This window comes from Rhipicephalus microplus, chromosome X (genome assembly GCF_043290135.1).
Source record: "Rhipicephalus microplus isolate Deutch F79 chromosome X, USDA_Rmic, whole genome shotgun sequence".
Classification (NCBI taxonomy): domain Eukaryota; kingdom Metazoa; phylum Arthropoda; class Arachnida; order Ixodida; family Ixodidae; genus Rhipicephalus; species Rhipicephalus microplus.
Genome location: NC_134710.1, coordinates 129630752 through 129650124, shown reverse-complemented (window position 1 = coordinate 129650124; position 19373 = coordinate 129630752). Strand labels below are relative to the sequence as shown.

General features: G+C 42.6%; 2 protein-coding genes across 3 annotated transcripts in view; one reads left to right on the top strand and one right to left on the bottom strand.

Annotated features, from left to right (window-relative positions):
* The window catches only part of Not1 (CCR4-NOT transcription complex subunit 1), a 206566-nt gene extending 192585 nt beyond the window's left edge, over positions 1 to 13981 (top strand). For both annotated transcript variants that reach the window (XM_075877698.1, XM_075877697.1), the window contains 4 exons: positions 3219 to 3468; positions 9098 to 9230; positions 10369 to 10503; positions 13655 to 13981. In XM_075877698.1, coding sequence (XP_075733813.1) covers positions 3219 to 3468; positions 9098 to 9230; positions 10369 to 10503; positions 13655 to 13715 — 579 coding nt within the window. In that variant the 3' untranslated portion in view covers positions 13716 to 13981. The remainder of the gene's footprint in view (positions 1 to 3218; positions 3469 to 9097; positions 9231 to 10368; positions 10504 to 13654) is intronic.
* Positions 13982 to 14273: 292 nt separating this feature from the next.
* Positions 14274 to 19373, bottom strand: part of LOC142775751 (DENN domain-containing protein 11-like) — a 39252-nt gene continuing 34152 nt past the window's right edge. The window contains 1 exon segment of the mRNA XM_075877700.1: positions 14274 to 14998. Within this exon segment, the coding sequence (XP_075733815.1) occupies positions 14800 to 14998 (199 nt within the window). The 3' untranslated portion in view covers positions 14274 to 14799.

Below are 19373 nucleotides of genomic sequence, written 5' to 3'. Positions count from 1 at the left end.
CATTCTTTTAAATGCACTGTGTTTTAAATGGTTCGTAGATATTCGCTACACATCATTTGTTTTAATTTTTAAACTAATAACCGAAATGAAACAACACTTGTACTGGTGCTCTTTGGCCTTAGATGCCCTTGTGCCAATAAAACTTAACGTAATAATAACAGAAATTTATTCCAGCTATTCAATAAAGTGCTGTTGCTGTAAGTCAGGCAAAATTTATTCTACAAAAAATATTTCCGAAGGTCTGTCTATGTTTGAAGTATTGAGTTGAAGGCTTCTGAGCCAGCTTCCAGCAGCTTAGGTTTCACTTGTATCGTTATATCAGACGCAGGGTCTGATCTAGTGTTACTATTCCCTCCTATGGCGTCGTCACATGCGAATGTGCATGCACCAGTGCTTCATAACACACGTAACGCTCGAAACTGCCTTGCAACCCTCCTGAACTGCATGAGGATGAGCTTAGGGTCCGTAGATTACAGAGCCCAAAAAAACTTCAAGTTGCGTGGCGATAATGTTTTGCGTCAGCCCGAGGCATGCGCAGCTGTTCATGGGTTTGTTTTGTTCACGGCCTCAAGTTGTCTTCTCCGCCACAAGTGCGTAGCTACTGACCTTTGTGCATGATCTTATAGCTACTCTGGTTATGTGCAAGGTCCACACTTTGCTGTGGCGCGGTGTGCTGGTGGCGGATGCCGAGCTTCTCCTAACGACGAAAAGGCAACCAGAGCATATCTTGGTTCTGACTACAGAGCAGCGCTGTGATGTGATATGTGCGCAAAAGATTTTCAGTTCTCCGATTTGTGCACGGTAGTGGAAAACAACTGTGAGGACACTGGCGCACATGGAAAAATGCGCCAATGTGGTCAGCTTGGGAGGGCGAAAACGACGACTTAAGACATCAGCATGAGGACACTGCGTCAGCGGCATGAGAGTAAAGTGGCCCAACCAGCAGGTACCACGAAGAATTCAGGCGCCAATCATTTGTTGATGCGGCAACCCAGAAAGCCCCAATTCTGACGGGTCGACCCGAGGAGTGCCACGGCAGTCGGCGAGGGGCTCTTGGATCGGTCGGGCAGAAGCAGGGTGGAGGCAGTTCGCCAGCATCACTGTCGTGCTTTGTCCCGAGTGCCTGGCAGAGGTCAAGAGTCGGAGCGGCCTGCTTCGCTTGACCTCAAGCTTCGACGGTCCAGGGAGCCAATTGGAAGCCACCAGGTCCACTGTCTGGCATTAGCCTGAATGCTTGGCTGTGGCCCCTGGTCCGCGGGTCTGAGAAGAAGACTGCGTGCCTTCGTCGGCCTCATCTTCGGTACCAACCTGCTCCGTCGGCGCATACGCCTGAGCGTCACCCTCCTCCTCGCAGAGTTCCTCCTCTAATGGCATCCCTGTGCTTGTGTGTGGCCGCATTTCCGATGGAGGCGGAAATGTTGTAGGCCCGTGTACTCAGATTTGGGTGCACGTTAAAGAACCCCAGGTGGTCAAAATTTCCGGAGCCCTCTACTACGGCGCCTCTCATAATCAAATTGTGGTTTTGGGACGTTAAACCCCACATATCAATCAATCAATCCCTGTGCTTGTGTCTGCTCTTCGTGGACGTCCGCGACGCCTCAGTAGCAGTTGCACTCACCGGCGAGACTGTTTTGGTTATGATTAGACTAGGCTTCTTTTTGCGATGCTCAGAGCATTGTACATAGCTTGTAAGTTGTTTTGTTTTTATTAGTGCGTGTTGTGTGTTTCATATTGCTGTGTTGTTTTCATAAAGGGTGTAAAACAGAAAGCAGCCTCGCCGATTTTCTTAAGAGCTTTGCTGTCCTCGACAGAGCACGCTCTTATTGGTCTTTTTATTCCAAAGTAACCCATCACAAGCACGAAACTTTTTAGAACTTCAGGCTATATCGTTTGTTTTTTTTTCATACAATGTGCAAAATGCTAACAAATATGCTTGCATGCAAAAATAGGAATGCCAACCTATGTGGAGTGAGGTGGCTCATGGAAAAAGGTTACGCTAGAGGAAATAGCAAAGTTCATTCTTTTTGGGATTGGGCATTTTTTTGCAATCAACACTGTAATAATGGTGTCGTCAGGGTTTTCGTGTACATATTTTTAGTGTAAGAAGTGCTGTTGATGCCACATTAAGTGGCTACTTGTGCATGGCTAGTTGGTATGGCCAAAAGCGGCAGAGGAACACACATCTGCTCGTGCCACGCCGCGGTGGTCTTGTGGCTAAGGTACTCGTCTGCTGACTCGCAGGTCGCGGGATCGAATCCCGGTTGCGGTGACTGCATTTCCGATGAAGGCGGAAATGTTGTAGGCCCGTGTGCTCAGGTTTGGGTGCATGTTAAAGAACCCCAGCTGGTCAAAATTTTTGTAGCCGTCCTCTACGGCGTCTCTCATAATCATATGGTGGTTTTGGGACGTTAAACCCCACACATCAATCAATCAACACACATCTGCTTGGCAGCGACGTTTTTGGTGCAAAATTTAAGGGGGCAAACTAGTTTTTAGTTTAGGACCCAAAATTATAGATTTAGGAACTAGTTTTAGGACCCAGAATTATAGATTAGCAGCTCTGCTGCTAATCTATAAGCGCCTCGTCAAGAAGAGTTTCTACAAATGTGTCAAAAGTATAAATGAAAGCCTGTAAATGAATGCTGTAGGCCCGTGTGCTCAGATTTGGGTGCACATTAAAGAACCCAGGTGGTCAGAATTCAGAATTGTGTAATGTTGAGGTTAAGATATCTGGGCAACTAGAGAAAGTACAACAAGAATTCTTTTACCAACAGAAACCTGCATGTGTATAAAACCTGCATGTGTATAAAATCTAAGTATGGGAGCAGAATTTAGAGCAGGAGCTTGTTTAATTACTCATCGAAATTGTAACACAATGCAAACTGCTTTTTAAAAATATAAAGTTCACTCTGCAGTAAATTAAGGCCAAAACAACAAAAAAAACATGGATACTTTGAGCGCTAGTCATTAGACTGTGTTGCAGTATTCTGAATATCACTTTTAATTAAACACTTTTCTTTCTATCGATATCATAAACAATAAGGAGTGAACTTGAGTTATCTAGAAACAGTATGAGTTATAGGAAAAGTAATTAAATATTTGAAATAAGCTGAAAAAAACTGCAGAAGCCTGTGTAGTTTCATCAAGATTGCTGAAGAAATTAATAAAGAATTGTCTAAGATGCTGCTTTCTTAATGCTGCTCTCCTGCTTGTTTCAGGATTTGGACTCCTATATCAAAACACGGGGTCCTGTGACATTTCTATCAGAACTTCGCAGCAATCTTCAGGCAACAACTGAACCTGGCATTAACTACAATGTGCCATTGATGAATGCACTGGTGCTCTATGTGGGCACCCAGGCCATTGCTTACATTCAAAGCAAAAGCCTGACTCCCAGCATGAGCACAATTACTCATTCATCGCACATGGACATATTCCAGAACTTGGCTGTTGACTTGGACACTGAAGGTAAGAGCAGAGGAGAGCACCTGTTTCAGCGGCTGTTTTTTTATGTCATCAGTTACCTGAGGCTAACAGAAAATGTTTGTTGTATTGAACATGTGGCTATGGACATTATGTCTGTGACAAAAGCCCAAGAAAGATGTTCTGTACATCAGTGCAGTAATTTACTGATCGAGCTCTGTCAGCCAGTCATTAAGCGTGCAGACAGAAGCCACATTTTGTGCCATCAGTAAATGCAACTATGGGATATGATGTAATGGTTGTGGTCATTATGTAATTTATGTAAAATGCATGCTTTTGAATGTGACACTTTTTTTTTTTTTTGCAAAAATGCACTTTCAATCTACCACCTACATTAGGATGCTCTCAAGGTCATCTACTTAGCTTGGTAATTATACACCGAAATCGGCATAGCTGGGTATGAGTGTAGGACAATAATGATTGACAGGCCATGGAACTACTGACGTGCCAGTTGTGTACAGGTGTGAGCATAAGTGTGCAGCCCACGTGGCCGAAGGCATCCAGGCGTTATCTAACGACGAGACGCCTCTGTGAGCTCTTTCAGCCAGTCATTAGGCGTGCAGACAGAAGCCACATTTTGTGCCATCAGTAAACGTAACTATAGGATATGATGTAATGGTTGTGGTCATTATGTAATTTATGTAGAATGCATGCTTTTGAATGTGATGCTTTTTTTTTTGCAAAAATGCACTTTCAATCTACCACCTAAATCAGGATGCTCTCAAGGTCATCTACTTAGCTTGGTAACTATACACCGAAATCGTCATAGCTGGGTATGAGTGTAGGACAATAATGATTGACAGGCTATGGAATCACTGACGTGCCAGTTGTGTACAGGTGTGAGCATAAGTGTGCAGCCCACGTGGCTGAAGGCATCCAGGCGTTATCTAGCAACGAGACGCTTGCTGCGGTGTGCATGCGACCCGTCAAATCAGTTGGCCTTTCATGGCGCTCTCTCTGATGTGCTCGTAGCCAAAACAACAACTGGGTGTCGCTGTCTTTGCTCCATTCAATTTGTGCCTTTTTTTTTTAACGTAGCGCCTGTGACTGCACCAGTTCCAGTGCCAGGCCCTTATTGTTATTTATACCGGTTTGTTAGCATAACTAAGCGTAGCAAGCCTCGCAAGACCTGATGGAGCCAAGCACACCAAATTACATTTACTCAGCCCAGCTTGCCTTTGTTACGTTAGGCCAAGCTGAACTTAAATGAGCCTCGCTATGATGAAACAAGCACTAATAAGTACGAAGACATAATTAAAATGAGTTTTAAGGCGAATTAGATTTAATTTAGCCTAATGAGATGACTCTAATTAGTAGTTAGTATTTTTCTCTGCTTGCATTCACCCGCGGCGGTGGTCTAGTGGCTAAGGTACTCGTCTGCTGACCCGCAGGTCACGGGATCGAATCCCGGCTACGACGGCTGCATTTCCAATGGAGGCGAAAATGTTGTAGGCCCGTGTGCTCAGATTTGAGTGCATGTTAAAGAACCCCAGGTGGTCAAAATTTCTGGAGCCCTCCCCTACAGCATTTCTCATAATCATATGGTGGTTTCGGGACGTTAAACCCCACACATCAATCAATCAACTTGGATTCTCTAGACTCGTAAAAATTAATCTCTTTAACATTGCATTCTGCTTTAGTCCTTTGAAAACCTGTGACAGGTCCTTGTATATTCTTCAATTTTCCCTTTGGAAACCTGTACGAACAATGTTAATTGGTATAGTGTCAGTAGGGAGTAATTAGTTTCTTCCTGGGTTTGGCACCTTTAAGCTCATGGGGAAGTCAACTTGGTTTAATTGGCCACGATAAGATTTGCCTCATTTGGGCTAATTGCTAAGCTAAATTAAATGATAGCTTGATCAACTTGATCAACCTTCATGACCCATCCGGCCGCCTCGCACGATGGGCCATTCGTTTGCAAGAATATGGTTTCACCATTTCATACAAGACTGGCCGTCTACACGCTGATGCGGATTGCCTCTCTAGGATGCCGCTACCGACGACAGATTGTGAAGCCGATAACTTTGACCGTCACCTTATCGCTTCTTTGTCGTCTGGCTTTTCCGATGCCGTGACTTTTGCCGCTGAGCAGCGTAATGACCCAAGCTTGAAAGCTCTCTTTCCTGGAGCAAGGAAGTCAATAAGGAAAGGCTGATTCTGCGTCCGAAATGGTCTTCTTTATTAGAGAAATTTGTCGAGAACGGGCGCCCGCTTTCTGCTGGTTGTTTCTGCGTCCCTCCAAACGTCTGTTCTCTGTCTAACGCATGATGACCCCACCTCTGGCCATCTAGGAACCGCACGAAAACTTAGTCGCACGAAAGAGCGGTTCTATTGGCCGAAAATGAGCAAGACAATTCAAAGCTACATCGCCAGCTGTACGCAGTGTCAGAGCCACAAGGGGTCCACCTCTGGTCCAGTTGGTCACCTGCAAACCATAAAGCCTTCCGGTTTCCTTTTGAAAATTTCGGCATTGATCTGATGGGACCATTTGCCTGCTCCTCAAAAGGTAATCGGTGGATAATTGTATGCGCGGGCTACCTGACGCGGTACTGCGAGACGGCTGCCTTATCCTCCGCCACGGCAGTCCAGGTTTCGGAGTTCCTGTTGCATTCAGTCATCCTCCGACATGGGCCACCTCGAGCGATATTAAGTGACCGTGGACGACCATTTACCGCTGATATTGTGGAATCATTACTTCGTTTGAGTGCCTCCAAGTTCCAACACTCAACTGCGTATCATTCACAAACTAATGGCCTGACCGAGCGCACAAACCGAACGTTCATCAACATGTTTTCAATGTACGTCGCCTCCGACCACAAAAACTCGGATGAAGTATTGCCATTCCTTATGTACGCCTTCAACACGGCGAAACACGAAACGACAGGCTAGAGCCCTTTCTATCTGCTCTACGCCCGCTCACCTCGACATACGCTGGACACTATCTTTCCTTTTGTCGTCCATGATGATTTAACAATTGTGGAAACTTTGTGTCGTGCGAAAGAGACACGTCGATTCCCCTGCTTACGAGCACTGGCAGCGCAAGAGTCCTCCAAAACTCGCTACGACAGTCAACACCGACATGTAACCTATGCCCCCGGTGATCTAGTATGGTTGTGGACCCCAATACGCAGACGTGGCTTGAGCCAAAAGCTACTGGCACTCTACACCGGTCCGTTCGTGATACTGCATCATCTCAACGAGGTCAACTGTGAAATTGCACATGTCACCGTTAGTGCCCTACGTTCATGCAAGACAGAAGTGACGCATGTTGCCCGCCTGAAGCCGTTTACACGAAGGATGTGAGAATGACCCACCCAGAGGGCTTCGTCTGAGACGGGAGGAATGATACGAAGTGTCATTACCAGGAAAAACAAGGGAAGCACGGGTAGAGAAGGAAGATGATGTTGCTTCTACTGTGATCGCGGACTAAGTGCCCATTAACCCCCTCCCCCCTCTTTAAGTTACTTTACCTTACGGAACAATATGAATAAGAACGGAGGCTGCATTGCATCCATGCGGGCAGGCGAGCAGAGTATGTTCTGCTCTTGCTTTTTTATCTAGTGGTATCGGGCTGCATTCTAAATCGAAAAGCGTGTCTCTGCTAGCTGTATCCAATCATCAAGACTGCCACCAGTGGAAACCAGGGCCAAACAGCAGCATTTAACAAGTCATTTGTCCAAAATAAAACTAGCATATTAAGCAGCAGGCGGCACATGTAACAATTTTTTTAATCTGATCACCACCCCAAAGCTGCCTCTTGTGCCCTTGCGTAATTTCAAAGAATGCGATAGGCAGGTAGTCTACATTATTTGTAAGCAGTTTTATAGAAGGAAAACTACTATGTCTACAAGGTGTTTGTGGTGGCACGGTCACCTACACCGGTCAACTAGCATTAAAAAAATTTTGTCTTGGAATACTCGCATGAGGAATACTCATTGATGAGATGCCTCTGTTTAACTTAGTGCTTTAGCATTTTCATTTTTTCACTTGCCTGTGTATTCTCAGAGTAAAGGTGTTTGATCAACATCAATAATTGCTAAGGTTTTTTATGTGCCAAACAAGGTACAATTGTAAAGCACACCGTAGTGTGGGTACCAGAATTAATTTTGACCACTTGGGCTTCTCTCATGTGCCCATAAATTTAAGTACACAGGTGTTTTTTGTATTTTGCCCCCATTTAAATGCAGCCGCTGTGGCCGAGATTCTGACACCATACATGCTATGCTGCCACGGTGGTTTGCTTGATCAACAGCAACAATATATACAGCACATTGGGAATACATAGCACGCCAGATATAAAAATTACATCGACGCAGCTACCCCTTGCCATTATTTTTCTATTGCAGAAGTGGGCAGCATAGTATCAACGCAGCACATACTTATCGATGTAGATGTGTCAGCCTGCACTAGATTGATGCATATCTCATCAAGCAGTTTTCAAAATGTTAAGGAAAAAATCTCCATTACAACACAACACTGCTTCTTCGACACCATAAGCATACATTGGTGCAGCCTGCATTGCAGAGCTTCCCAATGACGTTGAATGTGCACACTACTATGTGCTCAATTTACACAAAGACGTTGATCCACCCTTGTAGGGTTTCTTTTAAAACCAAACAGGGTGGCATTAAGAGCTTGTTGACTGCTCTGCATGAAATTGATTCCCACAAAGTGTGAAAGCCGACTGTAATGACGTTTTTAGTTTTAGCCACCCTAACCTAAACAAGTTGCACCATTGGCCTTTGTCGTGTTTTGCTGTTTGTTTTGTCAAATTGTTTGAAACTTCATATACTAGTTATTCAAAAGTCTAATCGAATTATTCTGTTAAGTATTACAGTTAACTCTCATTAATTCAAACTTGGAGGGACCTCTGAATTTTTCTTGAATTATCAAGAAGTTTGAATTATCAGAAATTCTCAGACAACTCTGGGGGAGGTGACACCACACATTATGATTAGACATTGATTTTATTACATTTAAATATTTTTCATGTGTTTTTAATCCTTAACTGCATGCAATGAAGAGAAAGCAGAGGTGTAAGGTCTGCAATTTTATCAGCCATTTGCTGCAAATCAGACCTTTTAAAGAAATTCGGAATTGCCAACTACTTCTATGTTATGGGTATGTGCCTTCAACACAAAGCTCTCTATACCAGTTCAGAAGCATCACGGTTTACCATGCGTGTGCTTTGTTTCAAACATTTGTTTACTAGCCAAGCTTTTTTTCTTGAAGGCTCAAGGTGCTCATTTTTCATTTTTAGGCTGTTAGGATTATATAAAGGATTATATAAGCTTGCAAATCTTGAACAGTAGTGGGAAAGCAGCAGATATTTTCTGGTATGGAACTGTAAAAAGTATGAATTAACCGAATGATGGAGTTTGAATTAAGAGGCTTTTAAATACAATGAAAGAATAGAGGTCCAACCAAAAAATTTAATTTTGTATGAATCATCAGAGTTTGAATTATTGCCAGTCTACTGTATTCTATATGAAACTTGAATATTCAAGCATTTTCCCATTTTCTGTTTTTGGTATCTTGACCTAAAAATTTCAGTAGCTGTTCTTTGCTGTCATAACTATATGCAGCAATTAAACCATTTTACTTGTCAATGCAGGACGGTACCTTTTCTTGAATGCAATTGCAAACCAGCTACGGTACCCAAACAGTCATACCCATTACTTCAGCTGTACGCTGCTGTACCTGTTTGCTGAAGCGAACACTGAAGCCATCCAAGAACAAATAACAAGGCAAGCTATAAGTATTGAATTTGTTTTGAATTGTAGCATTGTGTGTGGTACTTCTTAGTTTCCTCAATCCATCTTCCCTTCTCTAATTCACAGTATCGTTTGGGAATGTGTAAATGAAAACCTTCAATTTCCTTAGCGTGAGTGGAAAGCACCTAATAGTAGAGTGCAAAAAGGACACTTATGCTTTATTAAAACCCATTGATGGATAGTTGTACCGCTTTTAAATGTGCGAGATGTTTAGAAGATTATCTGCATGCCACAATATGTTGCATTTGTCAACAGTTCTTGAGCATGAAAATGCCCTTAGGCCTAGAAAGCACCTGCAAAATATTCTTGAAAATAACTTACAGTTAACTTCTGGAGATTTTGTTTCAGTAGACTGATTACCCCAAGGATTGTGCTAGTCTAGTTTACTTGATTTAGATGCAGTGGGCAGCTTCCGGCTTCGAAGTTCCAGATTTATGTACCCAGCACCTCAACCACTTTGCAAGGGAGTTTAATAACGGCGCCAGGTAGTAGGCAGACAGCCGGTATGGACAAAAATACTCTAGCAGTCCAGCGTCTACAGATCGTGCACGCGCTTGCGCTTCGCACTCAAGATGGTCCCACTGGCCATTGCCTTGCGAATTCCTCACTACAAATGTAGTTTCTTATATGAACTTCAAGCTACTGCTTAGTAAACTTTTAAATGTGTCTAAAAGTACAATATGATCAATAATTAACTTTGAATTATCAAGATCTAAATCAAATTACTCACAAGGGGTATCCTTGTGAGTAAATCACTGAAGTTCTGAATTATTGACATTTCTAAGCATTTAGGCCCCGCCGCGGTGGTCTAGTGGCTAAGGTACTCGGCTGCTGACCCGCAGGGCGCGGGTTCGAATCCCGGCTGCGGCGGCTGCATTTCCGATGGAGGCGGAAATGTTGTAGGCCCGTGTGCTCAAATTTGGGTGCACGTTAAAGAACCCCAGGTGGTCAAAATTTCCGGAGCCCTCCACTACGGCGTCTCTCATAATCATATGGTGGTTTTGGGACGTTAAACCCCACAAATCAATCAATCAATCTAAGCATTTAGTGTTTTGCTTTGACTACAAATGCACAATTTCACATTATTGTTTACCTGCCGATTTCCTTCAAGGGTATTGCTCGAGCGCCTCATTGTGAATCGTCCACACCCATGGGGTCTTCTGGTAACCTTTATCGACCTGATCAAGAACCCAACATTCAAGTTCTGGAGCCATGAATTTGTGCGTTGTGCTCCAGAAATTGAAAAGTAAGCAAACATTTTTGTTGGTGTAATTTTCATGCATAAATCCAGAGTACACAACTTATTAAGTGTACATCCAGTTGAGTGGCAGTGCAAAAAAAGGCATGAAAATAAAAAAAAAGTCTCAAGTTCCCGTACTAGCCGTTTGCATGAGATTTCTACGCAGACTGTTGCGACTACTAAAGGATGGCTTGCGGAGGATTGTGTTGCCTTCTAAAAAAACCAGAAAGTTTTGTTTGTGAATTTTTAACTTTTTCTGGTGTTAGTCCCCCCCTTTCCACACCCACATAGAGTAGCACTACGGAAGTCTCATTACTGTGATGATGAGATTCAGGTGTGCGTAAAACTAGAAAGAACGGTAATTGTAAGGGATTGTTTTCAGGCCAAGTAGTCTTCTTTTATTCATTCTTGGCAAGGGCCTCGTGCAGGCAGATTACCAAGCCTGCGGTAGTGTCAGAGAGATTATTGGTCAGCGACCGGCTCTTGAAAAGATCACATGCTATGGGACATTACCAGGCAGAGAACAGTGTTTCGCACTCTCCGTCAAGGCTACTAACAGCACTGATTAACACTCCCAAGTTTAGTATGCACAGATATATGCATCATAATGTGTACAAAAGGATGAAAACTGCTGTTGCTCAATCGTAGCATTGGACTGGTTATAGTCGAATCCCGCTATACAATGATATTTCCGCCAAAACGAACAATTTTCGATTTTCTGTCAGCCACTCATAGAAAACAATGTAAATATGTCTCTTCACAACAAATACTTTTCCTAGATATTTTTGCTTTAAGGAGACAGAATGATCTTCTGGAGCAAAAATTGACATATTTGGTTTCTGCAAATATTTTTTTATCTCTCTGCAAATTTTCACACACCAAGAAGTGGTAATTTTTTTTGTAATGTCATTCTAACTGTCCGTATTCTTGGTGCTGTTAACATGCAAAACCTGGAAAAAACTGGGGAACCGACTTTGAGGCTTCTTTATAATTTGCCGGCACCTATGTTAGAAGCTCTGCTACGAATTTATGATCACTATATGAGGATTACAGAACATGTGCATCATGATTTTTGCTTTTTGAAAAAGCTGTGTGTTTTCAGTTTTTTTCATTTTCTCAAAGAAGTAAATTTACAACTGTTCGATTCTGAGGCCTCAATATCTCTGCAGCTAGGCCAGGTACAACAATACTTCTTTTTGCAATGGAAACTTGTATGTGTGTAGAATGCAAGTATGGGAGCAGAATTTAGAGCACAGGCCTTTTTAATAAATTAATCATCTAAATTGTAACATAATTCCAACCGCTTTTGAAAATGGATAGTTCCTTTTGCTGTAATGTAACCAAGAAAGGCTTTAAAACAATAAACTCTTGCATACTTTCAATCTCCAGTCATTAGTCTATGTTGGCATATCTTAAATATCACTTTTAATTAAGCACTTTTTTTTCTATGGCGGCCTTAAACAATAGGGGGTGAACTTAAACGGTATCTCAGGAACAAGATGAGTAACAGGAAAACTAAATAAATATTTTAAATCAGCAGAAAACACTGCATAATCATGTGCAGTTTGATCAAGATCACTGAAGAAATAGACATTTTTTTTAAGACCCGTCTGCATCCATAATGAAGTTTTTGCAGGTACTACCCCATAAGAAATAAGAAAAAGGAACTTGCCTAGGATTGCCGCGAAATTCCGCTACCAACTGAGCCATTTATAGTCAGCTCGTGGCATCCAGAGCACACGGCCGTATCGCAACAACCTTACTTCATAGGAGTTCTGCCACCACACTTACATCCTGCTAAATTTATCGCCATTGAGATGCTCAGCGACATCTCGTTCATCTACCATGATGCTGCCGGTGGGCTTGATGCATGTGCGGGCTGCGATCTTCAAGAACCTCCGCCATATACGTCGCGCTCAAAATTAAAACTACCGCTCATTGTCATTAGCCGTGCGATTATGAATGACAACCATGCGCCGTGAGGGCACAAATGTGAGCATCGGGCACCTAGTCTCAGCATAACTGAATTCTGCGGCAACCGCTGTGAACTCAAATGCGGTCTTGTCAAACGCGATCATGGGCGACCACGAAAGTATGTGCACCGACTCATTCCAATGTTTTTTGCCGAAGATGCAAGCGAAGATAGCAATGACGCAGTTCTAAGTCACGCTCACAGCCAGTGCAGCAGGCACAGATTGAAAACAGAACTGCTGTGCAGGAAACCGCAGTCGCTATCGTCTTGTTCATCGATAGCGAATACGATCTGAAGGTGCGCAGCTAACACAGCCGTAAATTAAAGGTAATAAAGGGTACCGACTTTCTTGTCCTGCACGCCACGGTAGTGCAGAGCTTCATCACTTTCAATTGCCAACTTGGGCACCAAAATTTTGTTATAACCCACACCTCAGCTTCAGCTCCAAATTTTCTGTATTTTTTGATTGCATTATAGGCGATCAAATATGTTCACTCAGTGTTCGGCCAGGCATGGCTGAGTAAGCAAGAGTTAAATGCATGCGCTTTCTGTGACGAAAGAACAAGTCATAATCATTAGACCATACTAAATTTTGTAGGCTATAGATGAAATTTCCCTCCGACGAAATTTCTCAACAGTGAATTTTTTTCACACGTCCCGTCAATTTTGTTGTACTAGCAAGATCTGACTGTATTTGAAGGTGGTAAGTTTTCTGTCTCTGCTGGCGACAAGTTATCTTTTTGTCTGCTTTAATTTCTTCTCATATTTGTCGCAATTACTACAAATAACGGCCCTCATATTTTCCTTGGCTTGATTGTCTGTTAGGAGATATTTTTCGTATTTTTAACATTTCACTGGATAATAAGGCAAATGTTCCTAAGGTAAGTAAAAAATCTGCTGTGGTCAGTGCAGAATATTGATGTCAGATATATGTTAAAATATTCAATGCCCGCACTGTTTATGAGGAAGTGGTGTAAACTGCTGCTTCCATTATCCATGTTAACATTAAAAGTTGGAACATTTGTTCGTCTGCCTGGTAATTGCAGCCATCAGTAAGAACAAGCTTTCCATGTCATGCGGAATCCCCGTGTTCGTATACCATCACAGAGATATTCCTGCATCCCCAGCAAGTGTGGCTTGCCAAGGCAATGTCTTATTAGAAATTCTTTTTTTCTCCTCTTACAGGCTGTTTGAGTCTGTAGCAAGATCCTGCATGCAGCAGAAGCCACCCACAGAACCTTCCTGATGAATGCATTGTATATAAATTTTCTTTCTAGTAATGAACTCAACTCAAACTTATTTTCAAGATTAAACTTACTTTTACACTTGTTTTAAAGATTGCAGTCTAGTAATGAACTCACCTTTTTTGATTAATTTTAAAGATTGCATTCTGCTAATGAACTTGCCTTTTGTTATATATATATTGCATGAGCTCTATGTACAAAAAAAAAACGTGCTTTCCCATTATTTCTATTCCACAACTATTTGTGGAAAAATAAATGGTTGAAAGCATTTTCTGTGGAGGTGTGTTTTTCTCTTGCCAAGCAAGTTGGATCTGTGTGCTAAATAGATTGTAGCAACAAGGGTTTGGGGGATTCTATTTTAGATGGTGATTGCTGGGGTTTAACTTCCATACATCATGATATGATAATCACGGAGCCATAGTGAAGGTGTATACTCTAGCAGTTTCACCTCCACGGGTGATATTAAATTTTGTGACCTGCAGGTCAATTTGCTAAGCAATATAAGCACTAGACTACCGCAACAGGTGCCTCCTATTTTAAATGCAAGAAAACACACATGGTAAATAACCATACTTCTCACTTTAATATTTCCAAAAGTACAGCCACTATGCATTCATAATGCACTAATGTTTAGAAATTTCTAGTGAAGTAGTTCGAAAACAAAACGACTTAGATTCAATTACATCTTTTTTAAAAGGAACTTGTACAGTGACTCATTGGCTTGTAGCCTTGCACTCAAGACTATGCAGACCAAAAAGATTCATAATCTTTAAAAAGTATACATGCATTGCACAAAGCAGTATTACACTAAATGAAGTCCACAAGGCCTCTGCTGCGTGTGCATTTGAACACTTATCTGCATGAATATGAGTATTCTTTTTCAATACGAATCTGCCGTAATGACAAGACTAAATTGTTACGAAAGCTGTAACTTATTACTTTGGGTAAACCTGTTGTAGTACACAAAGCATGCATGAACCTCATTATAGCCTGGATCATCCAGATAATGCAGACCACAGTGCAATTCTACATGGATTATGAGGTTGGGCAGATGTGACAAATATAGTAGCAAACGTTATCACAAAGTCACGCTGGGCAGCATACGCTGCCTGTGATCAGTACAATGTCTATACCATAGCGCTCAACCAACTCTGTTAAGAACAGTTTGTCACCATGTGGGTCAAGGCCCACTCTTTGCATGTGTTCTTCAGTCCACAGTTTTTCAGGGCTCCTGTATGCCACTAGTAGCTCCTTAAAAAGCTGTGTGTTTTGAGCCATGAAAAACCTGCAAATGAAAAATCTGTTAATATTCCAAAGAATGGCAACCAATACACACAGGAAATTTCCACTATAAATACACGAAGAATCTTCTTTAATGGCATGCTGGCCAAGGAATAATGCAGGGTGTCTACCAACCTGGGAAAGTCAGGGAATTTCCGAAAAATCTGGCCTGATCATAGAAACCAACAGCGCTGTACATTTGTCAGAAAAATAAACATTACCATTGATCAAAGCTTATAAAGCCATGACGATAGTTATAGCTCGAGAACGAAACGACGACACAGAGACAAGAAGGACACGAAAGACACGAGCGCTAAACTATCGTCATGCCATACCAACTAGCCCAAGCTGCCACACTTATAAAGCCACTTTTTCGGCTGCAACTACAGTGAACAGCAAGAAGATGCATGAAAAAATAAAAAGCAGTCCGTAACTGCTCCTCATAGTGTAGACACAGAGGATATACCTACCAAAGGAATAGTAGCCCTAAGAAAGGCACAGGGTAAAGTACGCCCGAGTTTGTGACACTGTCGAAAGCGTCCCATCACTCGTGTTCAGCGCAAGTGCAGTTGTCTGTATGTGTTGGTATTCCAGGTGCAGACAGATGCAAGGTTCTTTATATTACCATTGATCAAAGCTTATAAAGCCACTACCCCTAGCTTTCATAGCATGCATCTGAGGACTTAGTCAAACTCTAAGCGTCGGAGCCCAGAAAAATAAAACAACAACATGCATGTGCTCATCATAGAAGAAGAAAGGAAGAGAATTATGCGCGCGGCTTTGTTCTTGCGACGTTGTTTATCATTGTCAATACAAGGTGCACAGACTACATGAGTAGTATATAGTTTTTTTTTTTTGCTTAAAGCTATATATTGGACATATACAATTTAGGTGGGGGTGCTAGTCAGTAGTGAATACAGCAATCCAGGTCGCATCAGATCAAATTAAATCCACATTCTAAATAGTAAACTCAGTAAATATAGGTCAATATAATCCAATCCAATCTATATCCTAAGTGGCCCGGGGTTGTAATCATTATAGTGAACACTGAAACACAGCGAGCTCTGTGCTTGCTGTCATATTGAGAAGAACGTAGCGCCAGCTGTTGCAAGTGCAGCGAAGCTACACCCTTATCTGCCACGTGAGCAGGCGCTCTGCAAATCAAACGCGAAACTTCACAAACCGAGTGCGGCTGTAATCATGTTTCGCGCTGTTCCTGTGCTGGAATTTTATGCTCATTTTGTGTGAAACGCCGAGGAGACTTTTCTCGACAGTCCGGAATGTATGCAGCACATGCATTGCAGACACCGGAAGCAACTTCATCAGGTACGTATTATCAAACTGAAAGAAACGCGAACACCGTTTACTGCGGCGTGCCTTGGTTGTGACAAGGCAGCATTTGCGCTGTAAGCCGGCGTCAACGTAGCGCTAGAATCTGGCTCTACCTTACGCTCATGCACTACATTTGTATCTATTGCCAGTCCTGCGGTGCACTCACAACACACACGAAGTGCAAAAGTGCCAGCCAGAACAATATTTAAAATGCTACGGTGACGCCGGCCGAAAGCACATGTAGATTTGCCTAGTGACAGTCAAGTCATGTCGAGGTTCGCCCGAGTCTAAAGCCATGCTTTCTGCGCCATTCACATTTCTTTTCATCGCGATAGTAGGCCATTACAGTTATGCTAAACATGCGTGGTGCGTCACATGAACACGTGAACCTTAATATGTATATCCTATTATTGACATGCGGCTTGCGAAAGAGTACAGCAATAGTTTTATGCCGCCTACGACAGGCATACTGCACGCAAATCGCTCCTATAAAGTGAAACACCTGGAGTCGGGCTTAAATAAACGCAATAAGTATACTTACCCGTACACTTCACTGGGCTCGTAGTTTTTCTTGTTGATTATGATTATATCCCATAGGGCGGCCGAGCTCAGCATTTTTCGTTGTGGACGGAAATCTGTTTCTCGCAATCCACTGTGAACATTACAGGCAGTGCTCAGCAATCTCTTCCTTTTGCGCTGATTGTTTTTGCAGCAGATGACAGCGCAGTGGTACCCAGATTACATTTTATAAGCGGGCGCAGCGTGAACAGGCGCTTTTTCGTATTTTAAACTCCCAGAGCCACTGCATGCTATGCTAGCGAGGCATGCCTTGGCAGTTCGAAACAAGTTATGGCGTTTCCGGGAGTGAGGGTATACCACTAAAGGCGCCTGCGTGCGAGATAGGCGTACTCTGGTCTATACTCTAGTGGCGGAACCAACCGGGCTCAGGTGTTCTGCTTTTACACAGCTGCCACGAGATCGTGCCACTTCTAGATTTCCTAGCAGCTTTGATTACGTTGTGGGACTATCGTGGGCTCCATCAAACTTTCAGCTGCAGCTAATTTCAACTCGAGTGTTTTCATTTTGACCAAACCACCGACTTGCCGACTCTCTAGCTCGGAGGCATCATTTTAGCCAGATATAGATATACAACTGCCGTAACTAATGCTCTGCCATCACGAAAGCGTGCCAGGCTAGGAGCGATGGCATGTCCACAAGAGATGTAGCGTCCACACGGTGCTAGGAACACATCACCAGTACCGATCTTATCTGATTTCAGGGTCAGAATATGCTCACTACCTGCAGAAATAAAACAGTCATCAGCGGTGACGAAACGCTGGCTATGGGCATAGTTGTCAGATGAAAGCGCAGTCTCTGACATGCGAATGACCCTCTGATGGCAAGATATCATGGCTGAAGCTGAGGATAGAAAGTCCCATCCTAAAATGAGCGCATTGGTACACGATGACAGAACGAGGAACTGTATATGGTGAAGGACGCCCTCAATAAAAACTCGTGCTGTGCAAACACCAGAAGGCTGAACAAAAACCGCATTAGCACAGCGAAGGGGAGGGCCATCATACAGTGTCTTCACTTTGTGCAAACGGGAACACAATTCCACACTAATAACTGAGAGCGATGCACCTGTGTCCACCAAGGCTTCAGTCCATATACCCCCAATATTTCTTACATACTTACCGCACACGCTCGGAACAGTCTGAGCATGTGCGGTACGTTTATTTACTAATTCTATAGGATTGATTTTTTTCACCACTCTAGGGTTTGTTTTCAGTGCACAGAGTTTTCCAAGCAGATGTACCGGTCATGTATTTGCTTTAAATGATCATGAGAAACATGGAAAAGTCAGGGAACTTTGAAAAAGCAAGTTGGTAGGCATCCTGATAGTGTTAACATATGTTGTATATAGGCTTGTGTGAATAGTGATTTTGGTCAAGTGATTGTGAATCGAATTCAAACACTATATCACATAATATAAAGAAAACTGGCATATTTTTCAAGACCTAATTAATCTACATAATATTTTCTTTAATTGTAACAACATCCATGCAAATGCAATTTGATTTTCAGTAGAATGCAAGTGGTAACCTGCAAATTATTTTAAGTTTTAAAATTTGCTATACTTGGAGCATATAAGTTGGTATAAAAAGCTTTTAAACTTGAAAAATGATGAATTGATGTGAGGGTAATATGTTGACTCAACCTCAAAGTGGGGCTCGGCGCGCTTTTCCCCTGCTGGGTGTTATCCTGGCTCAGCATCCCTTTGCTGCAGTGGAACCACCTTTACAGGAGCCTACAAGCGGACTATGTACATCTTTCATTTACATTCATGTACGTTCATGTACATTCATTCATTTCAAATGCTTCGAAATTTTCAACTACTTAAATTCGAATACTGTAATATTTATTTGAATATTCAAACACGTCTAGTATGAGAGTTAAAGAAACTACGTATCACACAATGCCACTTGCATAATGAGCGAGTCATTTAAAAATAAATAGCCGCAGCATCAACAAAAGGCACATACAAATAAACAGGCTTATAAGAAACCTCGATATAACGAATATTTCAATATAATGAAGTTTTTTTATTGCCTGCAGTTGCTCCATGGAAGCACATGTATTTGAGACCTCTGTGTAACAAAGTAACCGCAGGAGACAACCTTGATAAAATGAGTTTTCCCCAGGGACAATATCGGAATTTCGCCCTAGATTTTGTCATTTTAGTACGAGCATACAAATTTCACAGCCGCTCCTCCACCGACGAAGCGGCAGCAGCGTGCTCTGCACTCTCGTGGTCCTGGGAAAAACCAGGCGAGAGCGAACGGTCGCTATTGCGTGCATGCAGATGTGCCCAATTTCCTTCAAGCCAAAAAAAGAGACAACTTCTTTTGCGTTGGCAGAGCCACGCTTTTAGTTAGTGTCACACATAAGTGGGACCTTGCTGCATATGGGGGCACTTTACCGAATAGTTTTCCACGCTATCTGTGTCGTTCAGTCTTCATTTTCAATGCCGTGCGCGCAGTGCA